The 22,019-nt window shown below is 38.4% G+C and overlaps 1 protein-coding gene across 7 annotated transcripts in view; it reads right to left on the minus strand.

Annotated features, from left to right (window-relative positions):
• The window catches only part of GSAP (gamma-secretase activating protein), an 85,351-nt gene that overhangs the window by 11,726 nt on the left and 51,606 nt on the right, over positions 1–22,019 (minus strand). For 6 of the 7 annotated variants that reach the window (XM_051643792.1, XM_051643514.1, XM_051643925.1 and 3 more), the window contains 15 exons: positions 21,687–21,746; positions 20,969–21,012; positions 19,320–19,405; positions 15,132–15,209; positions 12,868–12,945; positions 12,280–12,372; positions 10,817–11,034; positions 10,448–10,517; positions 9,683–9,765; positions 9,006–9,059; positions 4,992–5,117; positions 4,517–4,572; positions 4,085–4,116; positions 2,403–2,464; positions 705–800 (listed from right to left, as the gene is read on the minus strand). In XM_051643792.1, coding sequence (XP_051499752.1) covers positions 705–800; positions 2,403–2,464; positions 4,085–4,116; positions 4,517–4,572; positions 4,992–5,117; positions 9,006–9,059; positions 9,683–9,765; positions 10,448–10,517; positions 10,817–11,034; positions 12,280–12,372; positions 12,868–12,945; positions 15,132–15,209; positions 19,320–19,405; positions 20,969–21,012; positions 21,687–21,746 — 1,236 coding nt within the window. The remainder of the gene's footprint in view (positions 1–704; positions 801–2,402; positions 2,465–4,084; positions 4,117–4,516; positions 4,573–4,991; positions 5,118–9,005; positions 9,060–9,682; positions 9,766–10,447; positions 10,518–10,816; positions 11,035–12,279; positions 12,373–12,867; positions 12,946–15,131; positions 15,210–19,319; positions 19,406–20,968; positions 21,013–21,686; positions 21,747–22,019) is intronic. The other variant, XM_051643730.1, reaches the window with a different exon arrangement.

Consider the following 22,019-nt stretch of genomic DNA (forward strand, 5'->3'; position numbering starts at 1 on the left):
CAACAAAAAATAACATGATTTACTAGTTGCCATGTGAGCTCTTGTGGACTCTGCATTCTGCACCTAAAGGATGTGATGTCAAGACAGACAAAACTAGGTGTGATTATTTCTATGCACGACAGTTGCAGTTTTTACAGCTTGTTTTTTTAAAGCTTCTCTTAAAAGGATGGAAGACAGAATTAGAAACCATATCACTGTAGTTAATATGGATTTCTTCAGGCAAAACTCCTTCTCCTGTTACACTCAGAAGAAGTCAATTCAAGTCAGTATGTAGGAGTAGTGATGATTTATTCTCATGCCATATTTGAGAGAAATATTTTTTTCTTAATTTGTATTGGCACTTTCATTATTCAAAACATGCAGCAATGTATTCTACAGGAAACAAAATGGGCCTAAAGATTATTCTTTCAACTTTCAGGATGAATTCACATTTTTGCTTCTGGTAGTAGATCATATTTGTACAAACTGTAAAGCAAACTTTCTTCTGTATTCTGAGTGACCAATATCACTCTTTCTAATCTTACTTTAGTATTCTTATGTCCTTTATCAATATAAAGGATACTGAGCAGCAAAATCTGTTAAAGAACTTAAAAACAACGTCCTCCCACCAAACATACGCTATATATACACAATACCTATCCAAGACCTTTCCCCATCAACAAATACATGCCTGCTCACAACAGTGACTATGAAATCAAACTAACCAGGTTTGCAACGTAATCCAAAACTATTTGGTCAATCTTCTTTTTTCCTACATATTGTAAATGTCTCATAAGGTGATCCTTTAGCTGAGCAACCATCTAGAAAACAAAACAAAACACAACAATTCAGTGTCCTTATGGCATCTTCAAAAAGATGCAAAAGCTCCACTAGATGCAGGGCCTCATCAACATGGATTAAGCAAACAAAATTTTCCCCTTACAAAACTCCAGTTCAGAATCAGATTCCAAGCTACCATACAAGCTTGTCAAACTCAACAGCAGTTCTGAATATTCAAAATTGTTACCTGGCACAAATTCAGCAAAATGAGTGCTACACTTAAACTTTTTATATTCAATGTCATTGAAAGTTACAGTTCCTGTATCTCTCTGGGTCAAACAAAGGGAACAGAATAATAGAAAGTTTTTTATATGAATGCTGAATCCCAAGAATGTAAGTATTTATTACATACAAATAAACATGATGTATTATATGATAGAGAAAACTAGCACAAGTAGAGTTTGTGGCAGTAACAAAGCACTTGATGATTAATGGCAACTTCAGGTTAAGCATTAATTGCAAAGTCTTTAAAAGCAGGCATTTGTTATCATACAGTCCACGCCACTCCCTACCCTCTCCTTTCCGAAATATCCTCTGACCTCACACAGCTTCTGATTGCAACTCAAGTCCATGCTGGTTCTTTGCTGAGTGACTATGAAGCTTTATTTTGTTTCCAAGCTCAGAAAAAAACTGAGGCAAATAAAATCTGTCTCACGCAGTTTACAAGCAGATTAATCTCAATGTGTCAGGACAGCAATATAGGTATAAGGAAAGCATAAAGGACAGCAGTGACCTGCTTTTTGGATCTGTCTGAATAAACTGCAGGCAATTAATGTAGAGAAGCTTCAGAGAATGTAAGGCAGAACTTGGAAACAAGGGGGACAAGACTGCAAAGAATGAAAATTTGCCTTAGATTTGGACAGACAAGACAGTGTTGATATGCTCCTCACAGATGTAGTGCTGAGACCTTCCGGTGCATGCCAAAGAGTTTATTTGGTTTTAACAGTAAGAGATCAAGATATAAGCAGAGATGTGCATTTAGACAAAGGCAGGACAGGTAGGGATTTGGGATAGGATTTATTACCCAGAAGAATAATGGTGTAGATCCTTTTGGGACATCACCAGTGGAAACAGTGGAAAAGAGAAAGGGACCTCAGAATAGCCATAGCAGTCCCAGAAGTGAGGTAAAAGGAAAAGGGGATGGTAAAAAGGTGTTAAATTGAGGAGCAAGATGATCTGTGATCTCCTATTTGATGAAAGCAGTGGATGGGGAATTCACCTATATATGTTTTAAGGATGTAAAGTAGCCCAGAAATAACTGGCAGATTAAGATGAACTCCAGGAGGATGGAATAACAGATTTTAGCCAAAGAAAAGTCAGCTGCAAAAAGCTTGCACAAAAGTTGTGTGCAAAAAGCATTCTGACAAATCAACCCTCCATTGCTGTTTTTCCCCAATGCCTTATGATACCATAACTTGTTAAGACGATATCACGATGCCATGACTCTAAAACTTAGGAAATACCATGTTTATGCCATAGCTACTTTGAGTGAGCTTCTACTCAGCACTGGAGCTTAGAACCTGACTCTTTACATTTGTTGAGGCTGTGCGTCCTCTACTGCGCACTGTGAGAAAAGCACATACCAGTCCCATTAGCAACTGCTGCTGATAATCTTCCTCTTGAAAGAGAGGTACTAGCCTTTCGTCTGAAACAAAGAGCAAGAATCATTTAAGGACATGATGATACAGAAATACCACCAGCTTCACAAGTACTCAGAAACATACACAAACCAACAGAAGCTGTGGTTTGCTCTGCCCACCTACAGAACTAAGATAGTGAAGACTCAAGGAGGAACGGAAAATAACCTCGTGTCTGCCATCTTCTCACTCAAGTGCTTAACACTGAGCACAGAGGAACACAAGCCTGTCAGCACACTTCATTTGCATTACCTCTTTGATATTTAAGGTTGAGTTATCACAGTGTGGTGATTCAGCAGAGCAAAGAGGCTCACAGAAACCTCTGATAATACCAGCGCAAATGCATATGCTATTTAGAATTTGCAATTCACAAACAAATAAGCTACAACAGCTACATGGGTTTCCACGGAAATGGCTAGACACAAAGTATATAGTCAAAAAAATCACCTCCCACCTTCCTGGTTCTCTCCGAGGGTCTGGCTGCTTCCATTACTCAGATTTGCCCACCACTATGTAAAAGAACACAACTTTCTAACTAAGTGGAAGGAGGTTATTGTATCTACTGAAATTAAATACTCTGTATTTCCTAACCAGTGTTTCCTGTCTACTAACAAAGGAAGAAAAACACCTCCTATTTCACAATGTAGCATAAATCAAGACAACATTTTACAGAAACAAGTGTTAAATGTTTACAAAGTTCTTTCCAGCCATCTTTGCTCACCTTAAAATATACTGACTCCACCATTTAGCGGCACAAGGACCTGTGTTGCTTGAGTTTTAAAGGATCTGAAGAAAAATCTACAGGGAAGATAGACTAAACTGATGCTTGTTACTGGCTGGCAGCTATCTAGCAATCCCCTAGCAACAGTTAAACATCCAACTTCTTCATCAATAAGCACCTTTGGAGAACATGAACCTGAGGCCAGCAACGTTGTTACAAGGTCCCTCAAAGGCAGAGCCCACAGCAATGGTGCAGACAACAGGCATTAGATGCTGGAAATCAATGCACTTTGTAATGAAAGGAATGAACAGCATCATTTCATCGCACTCAGTGGCAGGGCACACAGAAGACACTAATGTGTGAATAGCAGGAACATAATTTACTACCAAATTCAGTTTTACTTTTTTGTGACAGAGAAATAGAGCATCACAAATTCTCAAGTGTTCCTGGCCTAGGGAAATTCATTCCATGCCTGCTTTCTCTCTACATCACGATTTTTCACCAGCTATACTCTCCTACTGTACACAAGTTCTAAAGTTGCAAAGGCAGCTATAAGTGGACAAGACTCAACAACAACATGGCAACACTGATATTCTGCTGCAGGAGAAAATTCCTGAAGGAGAAATCCTTTGGCAGACAGAGGCTTACTGCTTATGTTGTTAGATCCAATACAATGTAGGAATTTAATTTTAAAATGTTTTCTACACAGTGTATGATCCTACCACCACTATCAGAGAGAAAGCTTGCCTCTAATTTAATAACTGCTCACCTTAATGCCTTAAACTCTTCAGTTTCTTCAGTGTTAAAAACACTCAACAGCAATTTATTTTTAGTCAAGAGCAGCTAGATGGAAATATTCTCATAAACCTTACAGCTAAGGACTACATCAAGGCAAGTTTTTACTTACCAGAGTCCCAAGTGTCCAGATGAGAAAGCACCCTGGGGTTTAAAACAAAAGTCACTTTGTTTCATAAGCATTACTCTAAAGGATTTTATGAGGACATGAAAAAGCTTAAATGATGCTTTAATTTTTCAAAGACAGCTAAAAAAAAACCAAGAACAGTACATCTCACTACATTTAGTAAAGATATTAAATAGCATTAAGAAATTCTACCTGTCTGGGATGCATAAGAATAACTTTTCATGTCTACTATAAATTTCCTAGCTCTAGAGGCCTGGATATCCCACATCATGCTGTAGTGATAACAAGCATTCAAATAATTAATTTTCATCTGAATAACCTTATTTAAAGTAAAGTATCTGACTAGATATCTAACTATTGAAATGTCACATTAAATCCTTCAAAAAATAAGTAAAGGTAAATAGAAAAGGTACCTACTTTTTGGCATTTTCAAAAATATTCCTCAAATACACTGTGGTTCTTCTCTCTTCTCTCTGGTTTGTAAACAAACAAAAATCCCCAAGTGAACAAGATATAAGGCAAATTAAAATACTCCCTGATAAAATGCAGATGAGAAATTAAGCTGGTTTTCCCTTTGAATGGAAATAATCCACAGTGGGACTTCAACCCAGCTTCAACACCACCATGCTCATAAGCACTTACACACATCTAACCTACCTGACAATACAGGTGTGTGCAAGCTCTGCTTTTGTTTAATTTCCCACATCATTTCAACAGAGTAAGACTTACAGGCAATCACCTTGTAAGCAAAATAACTGCAAGTCTTTGCATTACTCCTAATCAGATTCCCATTTATCCCCAAAATAAAAAAACCCTAATTCTTCCACGTTTGGCTTTGAAACATCCACTTCAGAGGCAGGTCTGGAGACTGTTCCAGTGCACGCACACTTACCTCTTCTGAAAGGTTGCGCCATTCGCTCCTGAGCACGTTATTGTGGTAATGCAAGTGTGGCTCTGCATACTTCACAGTCTCCAAGTTTGAACTGAGTTTCTCCCAGAAGCCTTTTGAGTTTTGGAGCTGCAAAGTATTGCAGGGAAAACATGAATAACAGGCTGCACTCTTAAAGAAAAAACTAATCATCCTCCCAGCAAGTTATTGGAAACTGCTGTGATTAATGTGGCTTCACAGCAATCTAAGTGAAAAAAAAAAAAAGTTAAACAAAAGCAGTCACACTATTTTTTTTCCAGTACTTTATTTCCTTGATTTCATAGCACTTACTTCAATGTGAGGCAAAGATTTGGTGCCTGTAATGCAGATACTTTGCCACCTCTGAACCCTTCTAAGTCACTGGGAAGAAATGAGTACTTCTAGGTCCTTATTCACCTGAGCTATTTCAGATGTTTGGGGTGGAAAGAACTGCACCAAAGACAACACTGGCCACACTGTCTAGAATTCCAGTGACTGTAAAAGGAGCCTTCAGCAACTGACTTAGATGTAAATGTTTACAAATTTATCAATAAAAATAAATGGGTCAAATAAGCCCTATTCTGGGTTTCTAGTAGTTCCAAACAGAGAAACACCACCACGACCCCAGCACAGCTGCAGCCTGCCGCTCTTTTCAAGCTGCTTTAATAATTACATTGCAAACACCCATGTGCCAACCTCAACTAACAGTTCCTCAAACCCAGAAAAAAAATTAAAATCCAAACATTTCCATAGCAATTATAAAGCCTTTGACTCTAATGCTGAAATTAATTTAAACTCAGCTGTGAACAGACAGGAGGAAAAAAACCCAAACACACACTGGCTTCCTGAGCTAGTTCTTGGACTGGGTATATAGTTTTCGAGCCACTGTTTATAAAGGGGGAGTGATGTGATCATTACTGAGGAAGAGATGAGATTAAGGCAATTCTTTTGGGCAGCTTTAAAAAACAAGAGAAGGTAATTGCTGTTCATGACTCCCTTTACATACATTTACCTTCCCATACAGACAAATTTGAAGGAAGAGAAGTTTGAATTCACAATATTCCTCTGTCTTGCATCAACATGTTGGATTTTGCTCTCTCTACTTTTTGACAATGTCAGTAACTTCAGGAGAAAACATCAGAAGCTTTTAAAGCTGTTTCCTACTATAATCTACAATTTGCCAAGGAAAATAAATTGCAGAGACTCAATCCTGCCAGCCACTTCCCTCTTGCTGCCAGTGCCGATTCTCACTTTATTGTTGTGCTGCAGCAGAGAAAAATAAATCTCCTTTTTGTTTCATGTTAGTTATATTTAGCAGCTGGAAACTAGGAGTGCATATGGCACCATATGTTCATCCTGCTGGAGTTAACTAACAAGATCTACGAGCAACTACTGCAGAACGTGGACTAAATGTTACCAGTATGAAATCAGAGAAATATCAAGAATATAGCATAAGGGTATCATCTAGTGACCAGTTTAGGCAACTGCGACTGCATCACCACTGCAGAATTGCATTCGGGCCACACTGGATTTTGTTACATATGTGATAGGGAGGAAATAGCAAGTTTCTCTCATATGTTGACTCTGTAACAGGAAGTGGTAGACTTCGGAATTAAAAGCAGACACTACTGAAAACCTGCACTGTATTAGATCTCATTAAAAAGGCAAAAGTTTAAAATAAAGGATTACTTTAATTAAATATTTCTTGAGGATCGTCAAGGCAAGGACTAGAAAGAGAAGGCTTCCTTGTCTTAGGTGATGTTCCTTCTGCAGACATTTCTAGAGAATCAGGAATTAATACCTAAGCATGAGCACCAATAAGACACAGTACTACCAGAAGTCAAATCAAGGCCTTACCAGGTTGCAACCCATTAAGAGCTCCCACAAAGCCTTTCTTAAGTAGTGTTGTTTCCACTGAAGATAAAGAGCTCTCTGCTACACCCCTCTGAAAGGATGCAGGGTGCCAGTGACTTTTGAAGTGCATTTGCTCTCCCTGGGAACTGTAGCATTATGTGTCCCCAGCAGGGAACGTATCCAGAGCCATGGAACTACTTGGCTGCACAGGCAGCTACTCAAGACATCACTCTTCCCCCCAGTGGCACAGAACAGTCTGAGAGAGGCAGCCTTTTCCTGTGCTGACCTCTAACAACTGCTTTCACTACACAACTTCACTCTTCTCCTGAACCTCCTATTTTCTTTCCCTTCCTCCATTTGCCCCTTCCTTGTCCCCTTCCAATCAAACTTAGTCATACCCCATCAAGTTTGGATTCTGCGTTTAAAAAGGGAAAAAGCCCAGATTCTTATTAATTACAACCTTTACATAAAGCTTTTTGACAATTGGGCTCTGATTGTTCCCCCTTTCTCACAGACTCAGTATCTCTTGCTGAACAGGAATTTAGTGATAAAAAATACACCCGTTACCCAAACGGCACAATTTTTTTTTGTTAATATGGACACAGTCCTCCCAAAAGCTCTCAGCAATTTGTGGGTTTGAAAACTCCAAAAAGCTTCTCAAAGCAACAAGTCACCATTGTTTCTGTGAAATACCATAAAAATTTGCAAAATAAATGCTATTTATAGGACCAGATTGGTCACCAGGGTCTGACTTGTGATGGCAACACCACACACTAACTGAAACCCCAACAAGTGACCCGTTGAACTGAAGCTATGGTGGGTTTGTTACCAGAGTGGTACAAAGCAGCCAAAGCACTAAACGTTTCCCTGTGTATTACCATCTTTGTCCTACTGCAGAGTCAGACCAATTTGCAGTCAAAAGTAGCAGGAAATATTTGTCTTTAGCTCAACTCCGACCTTTCCAAACTGTTTAGGTTTCAGACAGAAATAGGAAATGAGTTCCACAATCAGGAAGTATAGCTGCTAAAGGCATTTGCCCCCAGGGGCTTGAGGTTCAATCTCAGACAAATTAAAGGCCTGCTAACTTTGACCTCAGTAAATTACAAGGATTATCTAACAACAAATTTTCTCAAGATCTGATTTTCCCAGGTGTCCCAGCTCTCAGGGCAGCCTTCCCAAGAAAAGCATGCAAAGCCACATTCCCTGACAGCAGTTGTGTGAGTCTGCACCAGCACAGTTGTGATGCACTGTTACAGACTGAGTGAACAGTGGGTAATTTCACTGATTTTAAAAGATTTTGTGAACACTGATGTTTTATTAGCTAATTATAATCACTGGGGAGGAAACAGACTCTCACCTGTTTAAAGTGCTACATGAAACAATACTGTCATGTATCCAGTCTACTGCCATGTGCTGCTGGTTCTTTTGGATTCAAGCTCTAACTCTTCATATTAGCCCTCTACAACAAGCTGCTTATTAAAAGCCTGAAATTAATATTATTAACTGAAATTAACATTTCAAGTATTTCTCTAAACTGGAGCTGAGGGAGTGAAATGGAAGATGGGAAGAATAATTCACGTTGTTTTCAATGGAAAGTACAATTTCCTCCCCAAAGAGCATGTCCTCTCCCCATTCAGTTCGTTGTTTTTCCCAGGCTGTGCAGGAATTTGGCTAGATTTAGGTAGCCAAAGCCCTGACATGAGGGCAATCACAGGATGGTCTGGATGAAACAAAGCAAGAGGGTCATGAACCATTGGTAGCAATAGCAGCACAATGAAATATCCCTCAAAGTGGAGATATGTAGAGATTTGAAGAAATCCTACACATCTGCCATGGCAAGTTTATCTCCAGATAATGAAGTCACAAAATGAAGACTCATCAATCAAATCTAATAAGCAGTAATTCCTGGCCTGTTGAATTCCTTTAGAAAAGGGAAGAAATACATCTTTGAACTAGCAAACATGAGTAAAAATAGCTAATGTTTTGGTAAAAGCATAAGGCATTTCAAACAGGGCAATTTTCTGTTTACTCCTATTTTAGGATATGTCTGTGGGGACACCACTTCATTAGTATTTAGCACACACCCAGCCCACAAAAAAGGCTCCTAACCTGCAAATATGAACATGGTTTTATATTGGAACTTACCTCTAACACAGGCAGAGTAATAATGTCTGTTGCACATGTTATTCTGGGGATAATCTGTAAATACAGACACATATTTATATAATTTTATAATTACAATATAAACCACTTGGCATAAAACACAGGCCTGTTTGGGTATCTAAGTGAATCTCCATTATCCATTTCCTTTGTGAAACTAGCAAGCTAGCCAAAACTGTGCATTTGGTTTTGACAAAAAGAAATACAGCAAATGTTTCTCATTTATCTCATTTTTTAAAAAAAACGTAATAGAACAGTGTCAGATCAGAGAAACTAAACTAAGCTATTTGCTCTAACACTGTAGGGTCTTGCCTAAAGTCATTTTACTTCTGCAAACAAAACTACACTCACTACACTATTTGTCTTAGAAATAACTGCATGATTTTGCTGGTTAAATAGATTCTGTATTCATTATAAACCTCATATGAAAAACAGTAAATTAATAACTCCTTATGAAAACTGAGAGATTTAATAATCAGTCCCATTATAGTAGTTGAAATGGTTTTATTTGTTGAAAAAAAAAAAAAGACTTACAAAAACACCACTAACATTATGACTTGACCGTCTGTGAGAAGGTAAGGCACACGAGTAAAAGGTTTTATTAAGGGAGAAAAAATAAGACTCCCTCTAGCTATTAATTTAAGTACCAGCTGTTATCTTACCCCAATCCAGTCAAGCAGTGATGTGTAGGGCAAAAGTTTATCCAGGTTGCGAGTTTCTGGACACATTCCGCAGTACAGGGAGGCTAAAGGCAAGGTAAAAAGATTGATAAGGGCAAGATGGTATGAACTATCAGTCAATAAGAGCAGGTTTCAAAGACTCTAATACTTTTATAGGGACAAATCCTGCTGCTGTCTTTGAAAACAGCTTCCTCCATGGTGGAACCAGTCCCATTCTGTGCACAAAAGGAGGAAGAGAAGTCCAGATGGCTGCAGGACCAGGTCAGCTGCTTGGCTACAGCTCAGCACTGCAGGGGTCCTTTGCACAAAGGCTCAGGGCACAGGACATGCTCTGGCTAGGCTGAGGAATCAGCTATTAGAAGAGAATAGCATGACATGCCAATTCCTTATGAAAAAATTGTGTGGGCTGGGCTAGAGGGGATTTGCTCCTCCACTCTGGTCTCAATTATTTACATCCCAGATATCCAAGACAGGAGCCAGATGGAGAGTTTCCTCTCCAGTGACCTAAAATAATGATAAATCTCTTTGTCCCACTAGACAGAAGAATGTACTTTAAAAGTATGACTGCCAATTTGATTTTGAGAGATCTACATATCTTCTGGACTACTGATATTGTCTCTACCACAAAATGCAGGCCAGTTAACACAAATCATGAAAGTGGAGAATCAGTCTGGGCATTGCAGCTTCTCCTGAAGTCACAACTAGGGTATCCAGGAAAATTCAGCATGCAAGAAAACAAATACCTACCGATGATAAATTCTTGAATGGGGTCAAAAGAATGACATGTTGACAGGTTCTCAGAAATCCACCAAATCATCTGTCAGAATGAGAAAAGGGAAGTCTGTCACATCTCTTTGTTTAACCATGTGTTGTTGTAAGAGACTGTAGAAACTTTGTTTACAGTAATAACACTTTGCATGAAGCGGTGATACTGAGAAAAATGTTTTCAGGACCACCTTGCTCAATAAAGCAGTCTGGGCAGCTCAGCTGATGAGCCTCTTGGCACTGTGAAAAGATACATGAGAATCAGAACTTTTCTTCTTTGGTCAATGTAATTCACGACCCTGCTTGGTATCATCAGTCACTGAAAAAACGTAGAGGAGGTTCTTTACCCACCTGCATTTCCAAGTCTTCTGTGTGTTGGAAGTACAACAGAGCACAATGTAGAGCTGCCAGTCTCTCACTGTCGTGTTTGCTGTTCTGCAGGAACTGCAGCACAGCCTTGTCACTGATGCTCACTGTGTACATGCTTCCTAGTTGGCAATCCAAGACTGTTGACATGAGCGGGGATTGGATGGAGCAGTTCTGCAACACATCAAGTCTTGCATCCTCTCCTGAAAAACATTTGTTAGACAATAAAAAGTAGTAAGAACATAAAATCTGGCTGTTATCCGTATTTCTTTTAAGACTCCCAGGTCTACAGGAGTAAGAAACAGTCTGCTTTTTGTACAGGCTGCCCTAGTATTCCACTGAAGAGGAGGTGCTGGCTGGGTAAAGAAAGTAAATTAGGAACACAGTCCTTACTCAGTTCACTTATTCCCTACTGCTGAAGCAGAGAAGATGTACAGATTTGAGGTTAACAATGCTGTCACAGTACAAATCAGGGTACACAGGATGGAACAGAGAAGGGCAAAAGGCTACTAATAGAGATACAACACGAGAGTTAGCACCCAAGCATACTGGTACAGTTCAGAACGTGCAGAATCATGATAAAAACTTATATTGGTGGATGTCTTGCGAAACCCAATGGCCAGAACAGAAGGTTCTGCTCTATGTTTACTGACTGAAGCATAAGATCAAAACAACTGCATATTAGTATTAAGGTTCACCACCACAATACTATACAGTAGGATTCCAGACCCTTTGCATGAGAGAAATCAGTGATGCTTTCCACTCATTCCCAGCAGAAAAGTATTTCATTATGCATATACAACAGGCATAAGCTTCCCATGATGCTGCCCCAGCACCAGTTCCCACTACTTATGTCCACTTCACCCAACCAGAAGAACAGATTTCTGTTTTCAAACAAAGGCCCCCCACTTCCAAAAATAACCCACTTCCCATAAAGACATGTTTGTTGGAAATGAAATAACATGCCTCTCAGATGAGACTCTAAATCAAATTGCATCAGCCTGATCAGGTGAAGGAAACACAGATTTCCTCTCCCCACACCCTCCAAACACACACATTTAGAGCAACTCAATTGGAGGAAGGAAATGTAAAATCAAATTTACATCTCCATGTGAAATCTGAGAACAGTGGAGGACCAAGAGCATGTGCAAAGATGGGGGAAGGGAAACTATGAAACCAAGGCAAAGAATTTCAAATTCAGTGAAAGGTCTTCTTCCATTTCATAACAAGCCAGAAGTATGTAATAGATGAAGTATGAAATGTCACTTCAGATCCTCTTTTTAAAATGGCAAGTGGCAAAAATGCCATTCTTAGTTTTTCGAGCTCTCTCCTTCTTCAGAACACTGTGCAATAAAGCAAATGTTGAAAAATACAACCTTCATGTAAAGAGATTTGAACAAGTTTCCACTACAACAATAAAATTACTTCAGGCAGCAGTCTTACTATACCTGTCAGAAACAAACTATGGCACAGCAGGTCAGGATGCTGAATATTCAGGAGGTGAAGAAACTGGCCAGGCAAATAAGCAGCCACATAATAGTCTATTTAAAGAAATAACAGTAGTCAGTTTAGCACTTGTTACTTATTTGCTTTAAGAGGCTGTTTCACATTATTCTCATCTTGGCTCACTTCTCTCTGATGGAATTGATTATATCTAGGAAATATAAAAGGAGTTTTAATTAAAAGCTGCTGTTGTATTAACACAGGAAACACTAGCAATACATTTGGGTTTCCAGGGGAGGATTCAAGAGACTTGAGATACTCCAGAACTCAGCAGCTGACCTCCAGAGCAGATTCTGAGGCAATTTCAGAGGAAGTTGCTTACTAAGAGTGAGGTATTGCAGTATCAAATGCCAAATATAAAAGTTAAGCAAAAACAAAACAAAACAAAACCCAAAACCAAACTCCAGCAAAATAACACAACTACTCGAAGTCAAGAAAATAAATCCTTTACTTCTAGAGAAGAGTTAGCCATTTGTCTCCCTACCGGGGACAGAGAACAACAGTCACACAGGGAAATAACGCAAGTAACCTACCAAGATTCATAAAAGCCACTTCCTTCAATTGAGGAGATTCTGTTCTTTCTAGAGAAACTGTAAAAGTTTTGTTGTAACCTGGGAAAAAACAATAATATTTTTTAAAAACCCAAACAATAAACACCATCTGTTACAAGCCAAGTATGACTTTATAACAAGAAACCTCAGCAGTGCCAACACACCCAAGCAGGGATATTTTAGACTGTTTCATGGGCTTGTCTGCACAGACAGATTTACTTCATCCTAAACAGAGTTGCTGCATCCTTTGCAGACCTGCACCCACGCATGCAGTTCTTCAGTATGCAGAAACTGGCCATGCACTGTACAGCTCATGTTCCTGTTTAAAGAAGCTTTCCATCCCATGCAAAATATATCTTCCTCCCCAAAAATCCCAAACACAAATCCTTTATGTAACTGTGCTTCCCATTTTAGTGATCTGTCTTTAAAGAATTTAAAGAAAAGATCTGGCTTTAAAGTGTTTCCAGTTTGTTTATCTGCATGACCCATTGCTGTGATTTAGTTCAGTTCTGTTTAAAGACAGGCTAATTTCAGATCTGCTGTGTTTGCATGGGCTTTGCATCAGCACAGCTGTTATTTTATTCTAGACTTTTACCACACATTTATTACTATCCAGTAAGAATGATACAGAGCTCTCAAATTTCCTCAATCTCTGAGAAAAGCTGAAGACGAAAATAACAAAGGAGACAGTGACCGGCCTCCAAATATCCATGCTGCAACACCCTAACAGCTGAATGGTGCCATGGTCGTGATGCTACTTAATATTGTATGAAAACTCAAGATTAAGGCAATAGATCCATGTATTACAGGCTAATCAAGGAAAAATCAGGTCATGAGCCATGCTTCAGCCACTCATCCAGGACTCGGATTCCTGACCCTAGCAGAGAATGAAGGGGTATCTAAACCAGTTTTTCACACAAGATACTGACTGGAATTTTCTTGTAATGAGGCAGTATACTGATGACTGCCACCCTGTTACTTGCCAATGCAAACACATGCAAGCTAATACAGCACTGCAGAATATGCCTGCAACACTGTCACTTTTGAGCTAATGCTACATCAAGTGAATGTGGGGACCTGCTTTAACAGGGGGAGAGTGAAGCTTCCTTCAGAGCTCACAGATGCTGCAGCACAGGCTGAACTCTTTGTACATCTCTAAAATGTGGCTTATGGACCTGATACACCACTCATTTTCTGGGCTACCTCAGGACCAGTCTTAAAATTCTCTCCCACCACTGATGAATCTTACATGAATTTCTAAACAACTTTGCACCAAAAAACTCCATTCTGTGAAGGTCATTTCAGATGCAGCTGGTCAATGTTACCATATTATTCTCAGTTTCTTCCTGGTACAGACAGGGATGTACAAGGGTCTCGACTGGCTCTAAGCAAAGCAGCCACCCTTCAGCTACACATCAAACATCTGTGGAAATCAGTTCTTCACAGCAGCCGGCACAAAGCAGAGTGTTGCCACACCCAGAATGGACTTTTTCAATTTGTTAATGTCTTCAAGAAGACAAAAAAGTAGTTCATTCAACCCCACAACGTTCCAGTAGCAAATTGACATGTTAGTACAGCTCTGACACTTAACACTTAAACAGTTATGTTGTCCACTGAAATACAGGTACTCCATACCATGCAGCTTCTCAGCTAAGAAATTATTCTCCTCTCTGTTCCATGTATCAAACAAGAAAAATCTTGCTAATTACAAGTTTTGCTCTCAGAGCAACAGAATTTTCTTTATTCTTTTCAAGAAAAGAAAGGTCTTAAAATTAAGAGCTAGAGCACCACTCACACAGCAACTGTTCTTACAGTCAGTGGGTGTTGCACCTCTTGCCGTGAAAATGACATGTGGAACTGGAACTCAAAAAAAACATTGAAGCTAAAAGCTGTTGGCTCAATTTCCCATACAAATGCCTTATGGCATAAGTACAACACACCTGCAAGCTCCTACAGATTTCATTCAAGCTTGTGCTCAGCATGCCAGAAAGTCTGCCTAGAAATAAAGGACCAAATTAATAACCATTCTTGAGGACATTGGTTTGAAGCTACTCGTTCAGCATCAGACAGGAAGTCTAAGCAGGAAAGTCAACTTTGCAGCTAAAGGCAGCTGCTGCCTTTAAACACCAGTCACAGTGGTTTATTGTCTGCAGACTGTGGTAGTTATTTGTTTTGAAAGACATTCTGTGACTCTTTCATCAGTGACATTCTCCAAAATAGAGCATAACTTTACAGGTTAATCTTACCTTTATGTAAGAAATACACGGAGTATGTTATTTCATCAGGAATATCAGAGGCTGGACTACAACACACACACAAGCCTCCTAAAAAGGCAAAAAAGGAAAACTGACTTTTCCACCCAAATACCTAGACATCTTTACAGTGCACAGAACTAAAGCAAGGCTCTTCAAATTAAAAATAATCTCTCAAAACAGGTAAAGATTACAGAAATATATGTTACATCTCTCTAACCATCACTTACCTAGTGAAACACAAGAGAAGAGAGAAAGCAATATGGCACAATGGAAGACTGGGTTCTGACATGGTCAGTTCTTCTCTTTAGGAGAACATTTTTAGCCCTTCCCAGTAGAAGCCCCACTTGCAGCCAGAAAACAGATCAAGCCTTTCTTTCCACCAGCTGCCTCAATAATCTCTAGATATTTTCTGTTCAGTGACTCAAATATACACAGAACAACACAGTAAAATACAGCTGGTTTGCTTTCTAAGGAATTTCATATTGGCAGCAGCATGATGCACTAGTGGAGGTTTCTCACACTAGAAATGATAGTCACTTGTCCCCCTTCTAGCCCAAAGAGCTGTTAATTCGTTTCTTAGGAGAAAAGTCAGTCCTTGGCACAAGCTTATTTCAGCCAAGGCACTCTGTGTAGGAATGCTCCCAGCCTAGTTCTAAATCAGACTGATAGATTGCTTTGATTTCACTGGATGGCAGCCCTCCCTCCATCTCCTGTAAAGACCTTAATCCACTTACTGCGATGCTTTGGCAAGCTGCTTCAGTATTCATATTAGAAACAGCTTCCAAACCACATTACCCCAATAAAGCTGGGCCACAACTATGACCATTCACCTTTTACCTTTATTTAAAGTTCATCATTTAAAAGAAAAAGTAATACTAATACACATACTCTTCTGTAAAATAAATAATGTATACAAGGTATACCGAAAAAGACACAAAACAAGAGTTATTTATAGAAAGTATACAGAAAAAGGCACAGTATGGAAAAAGCACATATACAAAACCACATAGCTACCAAGGTATTTCACCCTGGAAGTACAAGGTTAAATGCCTTGTACTTCAGACCCCAAGGCTGTACCACAGCTGTGATACAGATAGGGCTGAGGCACTTCACACTTCTGAGGAAGGTAAATACTTTCTTTTGAGATGCAGGGGTTTTTTTCTTGCATATTCTTAGTTGATCGAATATTGTTTGATACAGTTTTGCTTGGATACTTGAGTCATTTGGACAACAGACAGGGCATTTTGCCAGAGCACTTGGCATCTTTCAGAGCACACATAATTTTTAAAGTAGCAGCATCAGGACTCGTGAGGAAGACTGGAAAAGCTCCAGCAACCCACAATGCTGTTTTATTACCAACAGCTCCCTTCCAACAGTGCAAATTTCTTTCTTGTATGCTGGAGGCTAGTGTATACTGTTTGCTAAATTGTATGACATGCAAGTGGGTCTGTTAAGATTGAAGTGTTGGTGGGTCTACGTGCAAGTTGACCACAAAAACAGTGGCTATGGGTGACTCTTAAGACAATGTGCATCTTTCAACTCTAGGATCCTGGTCCACATGTTAACAAACTGAACTATGAACAAGAGGAAATATCAAATGGTGCTTCATTAATATAGACAGGAACATGACCACCTCAGATCAGCAAGTGTCCAAGCAATGTTAGATCTGATAACATATTGGCAATCCCATTAGAGCAACCAGAGATTGAGAATATAAAACAAATTCCTTTCCTACCCTTACCAGCGCTCTCTGCAGATCAGAGCTGGGGTGTACTGACGCAGGGAAAGCTTGATATCCTATTTCAGCTATTGGGTAACTGTTTTACACAAAGGCAGAACCAAGTCTCCTACACTTATTTTAATGAAAATTATTTACAAACAGTAAGGGCTGTAGCTAAATGCCACAAGCTGCGAAGACCCATATGAATGTATATTTGAACGGACTCTTATCTTTTCAGAAATTAACTACAACAAAGTAAAATAAAGGAACCATTTAAAAATTAAGTTATACTTATACTAGGTAACAGTGAGTTACTACATTTAGCAGAATTCAAGAAACAACAATTACACTTGACACAAACATCATATCACTGACACTGTAAAAGTCTGTTATAAAGACATGAAAGTCTCCCTGGGAAACTAACTTCAAATTTCTCATTTCTGTTCATACAGAAGTACGAGACATAAGGCTGTACCAATATCTCAACCTGGCATTGCACCAGGGACTTTTGTCTATTGATACTGGCTTAGGAGTGACTTGTTTCACCTAACTTCAGCCCTCCAGACATCTCTCACTCAGACTCCTACAAAGCAAATGAAGAAATATGAATAGAAGCAATCATCCCCTGGAGATGCCTATTTGTCTCCATAAACATAGTCCAGATGCTTAACTTCTAGGCAGGTAAAGTTAGGTGATGGTAATCCAGAGTTTGTGTCATCTTATTGTCTGCGTATTTTTTTTTAACACCAAGCAAATTTAACTGACAAGTACTTCTAAAGCACTAAAAGAAAATATAACAACCCAGTGTTGTTTAAATAACCACTGAATTCTGGACACAAAGTTAATTCTAAGACTATACTGTTTGATCTCAGCTAATCTAGAAGGATGTAGGGATTCTTATCTGGAAACCTTTTGTCTGTGCTAAATATAAGAATCAGGGCTACTAGTCCTCTACTGCAGGAGTTTAAGAAAGAAAAAGTGATTTCAGAGTTCAGACTGGCAATAGCCAAAAAACATTGTATTAAGTGGGAAATTGCATGGAATATTTTATTTTGAAGTTATGCCAATTATTCTTTGCCAGAGATGTCCAAATGATACAAATAGGAATATCAGCATTAATACCTGAAACATCCAGGTAGTTCCGCAGAACAGCACCCCAAAGTGCTTCTAGTTTTGTAAATCACCACAAACAAGAGGCACAAAAGGGAACTTTTGGTGTGATTGCCCACTGTGTTATTTGTCAACTAGATACAGTCTCAACACCACAGGCATTTGCTCCAAACTGCCATTTACTCAAAAAGTTGTAAAGTAGTCCTCAATTTCAAACAACATCCAACTAAAAGCCAGACACAATAATCTCATTTAGTAAGTGTAATTGTCAAATTACGTGTTTTACATTATGCACACTGAAAAACACATGTGAAACGTTCCACATAGCACTTAAATACTGTGTTACCAGATGGAAAAGAACATTTTGCTTCAGGGTATTCAAACAACAGTCTTGTTGGAATAAGACTGAATTTCACCCTAAACTAAAAGGGGATGCTTCAATCTGAACAAACTCTAGAGAAGCATAGTTTTAAAAGGAAACATATATATAAAAATAAATAGCATTTTCCATTATTGGACAGATTGTATAAGAAATACTCTGTCTTGCTAACAGAGAAGAAGTAGCCTAATCTACATTCGGTAGATAGAAACTGGGCTTTCTTTTATTTCTGATTCATTCCCTCTGATATTTGTGTGCCTTGGTAAGAAAAAACTCCAAGAAACTGTACTTCACTTGAGTTGCATTCATGGCCGTTTCAATGCAACTTGTAAATACCTCAGCAACTGGCTCATGTGCACAGCACGCCTGAAGAAGTGAGATGTGAAGCCACTTCTGCAGCACAACATATCCCTATCCAGCTCTGCTGACTATTCACGGGTTAATTAGATACCATCTCTGCTTGGCAGTATGGTCTAATTTAGAAGCTGAAAATGCAAGCATCTGCGATGAACAGATGCCTTGAGACAAGTTTTTAATCAAAAAAGCTCATGGCATGCATTAGGATGCAGGGAGACTCCAAAATCCTAAAGGTTTAAGGAACATTTTAGCTTTAAGGAATTGTACATATTCTCAACCCTTAAGTATAACATACTCATTTTAGTATCACACACTTCGACCTTCTATGTATCATATACTAACAGCAGGATAAGCTCTTAGAATCTGTATTGCAGTTGCTTCATTTACACATATCCATTCTATTAACACAATTACATATTGTGTCAGTATTTAGCCACAACCTATCTTGAATTTACTTCCTTACACATTTTTGTCATCTTTAGCATTAAATTGTTCTAACACACACAAAAAAAATACGTATGTCTTATGAAGAAATTTAATAATCAATTATGGTTATACTGCTCCATAATTACTAGTGTAAATAATTTTGACAATATTTTTATTTATTAATTACCTGCTTTACTTGTAAAAACCTGAAGATTCAAAGATTTAGATACAACATCTTGGTCTTTACAGTAGTCATATCCAAAATTCACAAGTCTATGAGCAAATAAAGATAATTAAATAAGTAACTTCATCCACAGAGATTCATCACAACACAAAGATCACGAGAACAGTCACTATATAATCAAAACAAACCAGCTAAATTATAATCAAGTGTTCCCTAATTCAAGCTAAATTAGGTTTTAACCAATCCACCCAATGCTGTTAAAAATGAGAAACCCAAGACTGCACATTGATATAAAAAACCAGCAATTTTGGTTACACCTGCAAACTTCATATTCACTTACTGCAGCATTGTCCAACCATTCCTACACATCAAAGTGAAAGCAAGCTCTGATGAAGAACTGGAAATCCCATTCATCATACTTGAGAACTCCAAGGCTTTGCAGCCTAACTCTAGGATATTCTTATGTCTGTAAAGCTACATTTTAATCTGCAATTAGGCACACTAACTTCAGCAGAAATATCCAAAAGGGAAAGCATAAAGATTGCACTCACATGGAACCTGTTATACCATGACTTTTGCGCTTTAATGGTTTTACAGATCTTTAAAAACTACAAGTCCTATTTTTGCCGTGCAGAACATGAAACAGGAGATCGCTGTCAGTCTGCTCTGGCTTTTTTATTGTTGTGGGGTTTTTTTGTCTTGTTGTTGTTGTTGTTGCTGGTTGGTTTTCTTTCCAGAAAATATTTTGATCCTGTAGGGATTTTTCCCTAGGTCTTCTGCAGTAATTTTGAAGACAAAAAAATACCATTGAAGCTCATAAGATTTGGATTTTTTCAGTACTAACTGCAAGATGATACACTACCCATTTTGGGCAACCTGCAGGTACAAAAGCATTGTAAGAAGCCTTCTGCATAGCACCAAGACATTCTGAAAGCCACAGTTACTGATATCTAATCTAGCAGCTTCAGCCTCCCCTTTTATTCACAAAGAGAAAGAGGCCCTTTTGGATTGTAAATTCAACTCACTGAAGATACAGATGAGGATGAAATGAACTGTGACGGAAAGTCAGACCATCCTGACTAGGTTTTCCTCAGTTAAAATTGAGCTTTAAGGAGACAAGCTCAGATGCAGTCATGCTTAGAGTAGACATCAGAGCAGTCAGCCTTTGAAAGTGCAGGCTGCCTGGAAATAGCATGCTGGAGGAGACAAGAGTACAGTGTCTCACAGGCTAAAAAAAAAAAAGGAACTACTGGTCTAGTTAACTGCCCCATAAAACATGTAACAGAAATTAACAGCTCCCTTTGACAGGAATTTTGACATCACTACTAGATAATGGTCAGGATTAAAACAAATTTAAAAGGTACAGAATACTTAGAGGAAGGATGGCTTAACCTATAGTTAGCTCTTTAGACAAATAACTTCTTTAAATTACACCAAAAAGCAGTCATGTATTAAATTACATTTTACAGTTGATCCTTGTGAAAATGAGAGGAACTGGAAGTTTGGACACAGCATTCATATTGCTCTTATATTCCAGTACCATGTAGGCAACTGCAAAGAAAGATACTGTGGCTGGGACAAAAATTTTACACAGGTTTGTAAAACATTACCCTACATACTAAAATTAAAGCAAAACATAAAAAAAACCTTACTGTAATTGTGTGTCATTTACAGAAATATCCAGGTGTGATTCCAGCTGTTAATAAAAAATTAAAACAATCCTGTTATTTAGTGAGGTCAGCATATTGTGATTAATATTTCAACCCAGTAAAATGTGTAAAACTCACATTTCACCAGATTCAACATCCTAAAGTTAATTTATTCTCCTCTAATCCTTACAGTTTCCTCCCCAAACATAAAATAGATTATTTTTAATAAATAAATAAATAGTGAGATATTTAACCTCTCTCATTAGAGCAAATTTCAGCCACTGGGACAAAAGCCTAGTAACAAATACATGTCCAACAGCTCTAATTTTTATGTTTTGTTCTCTGTATTATGGCCACAACACTTCTTGCCTCACTTAAAACTGACACAAAATTAGTACAGGATTTCTTTGTCTAGTGCATATGGTAACACTACTTTTTAATACTTGACTTGATCAGTAAAATGTCATGAATGTCACTTAGTTCTACGTTACTATTTGTGCAATTCCACCGAAGTTTCCTTACTGTGGTGCAATCTGCATTTGACCAAACATATTTTTGTAAGCAAAATAATGCAAAATAAAAAATGGAAACAAAACCTCCAGTTTTCCTCTGCAAAAGTTCCAATAATAAAAGACACTGAAACAGACCTCTGTATCAGAGCCTGGAACACATTATTATACCCAACTCAAAATCATTGTATAATAAAATAGTCACCACTTACTATTGAGTTAAAATTTTCATCAGGATAAAACTGGACACATTTTAAAGTACTCCTTGATTCCTGAAATTAAGAGGATGTGTTTTGTAACTGATGAAGTAGAAAGCATATCATATAGACTGAAAACTGACTTGATACTCCAGTATTCTACATACTCAGTCCACTTTGCTAACTGACATGCAGAAGTCAGGGGCCAAAAGATGACTTTAAAAGCCACAGAGAACCCTCCACAATAGCACTCTGACATTCTTCCTTCCTGCCTCAGATCTTTATCTGCCAATCATCTATAATTGCGTGGGCTCCCACTTGAAGCACAGTGTTACATGTCACACACAC

This window comes from Apus apus, chromosome 1, assembly GCF_020740795.1.
Source record: "Apus apus isolate bApuApu2 chromosome 1, bApuApu2.pri.cur, whole genome shotgun sequence".
Taxonomy (NCBI): Eukaryota; Metazoa; Chordata; class Aves; order Apodiformes; family Apodidae; genus Apus; species Apus apus.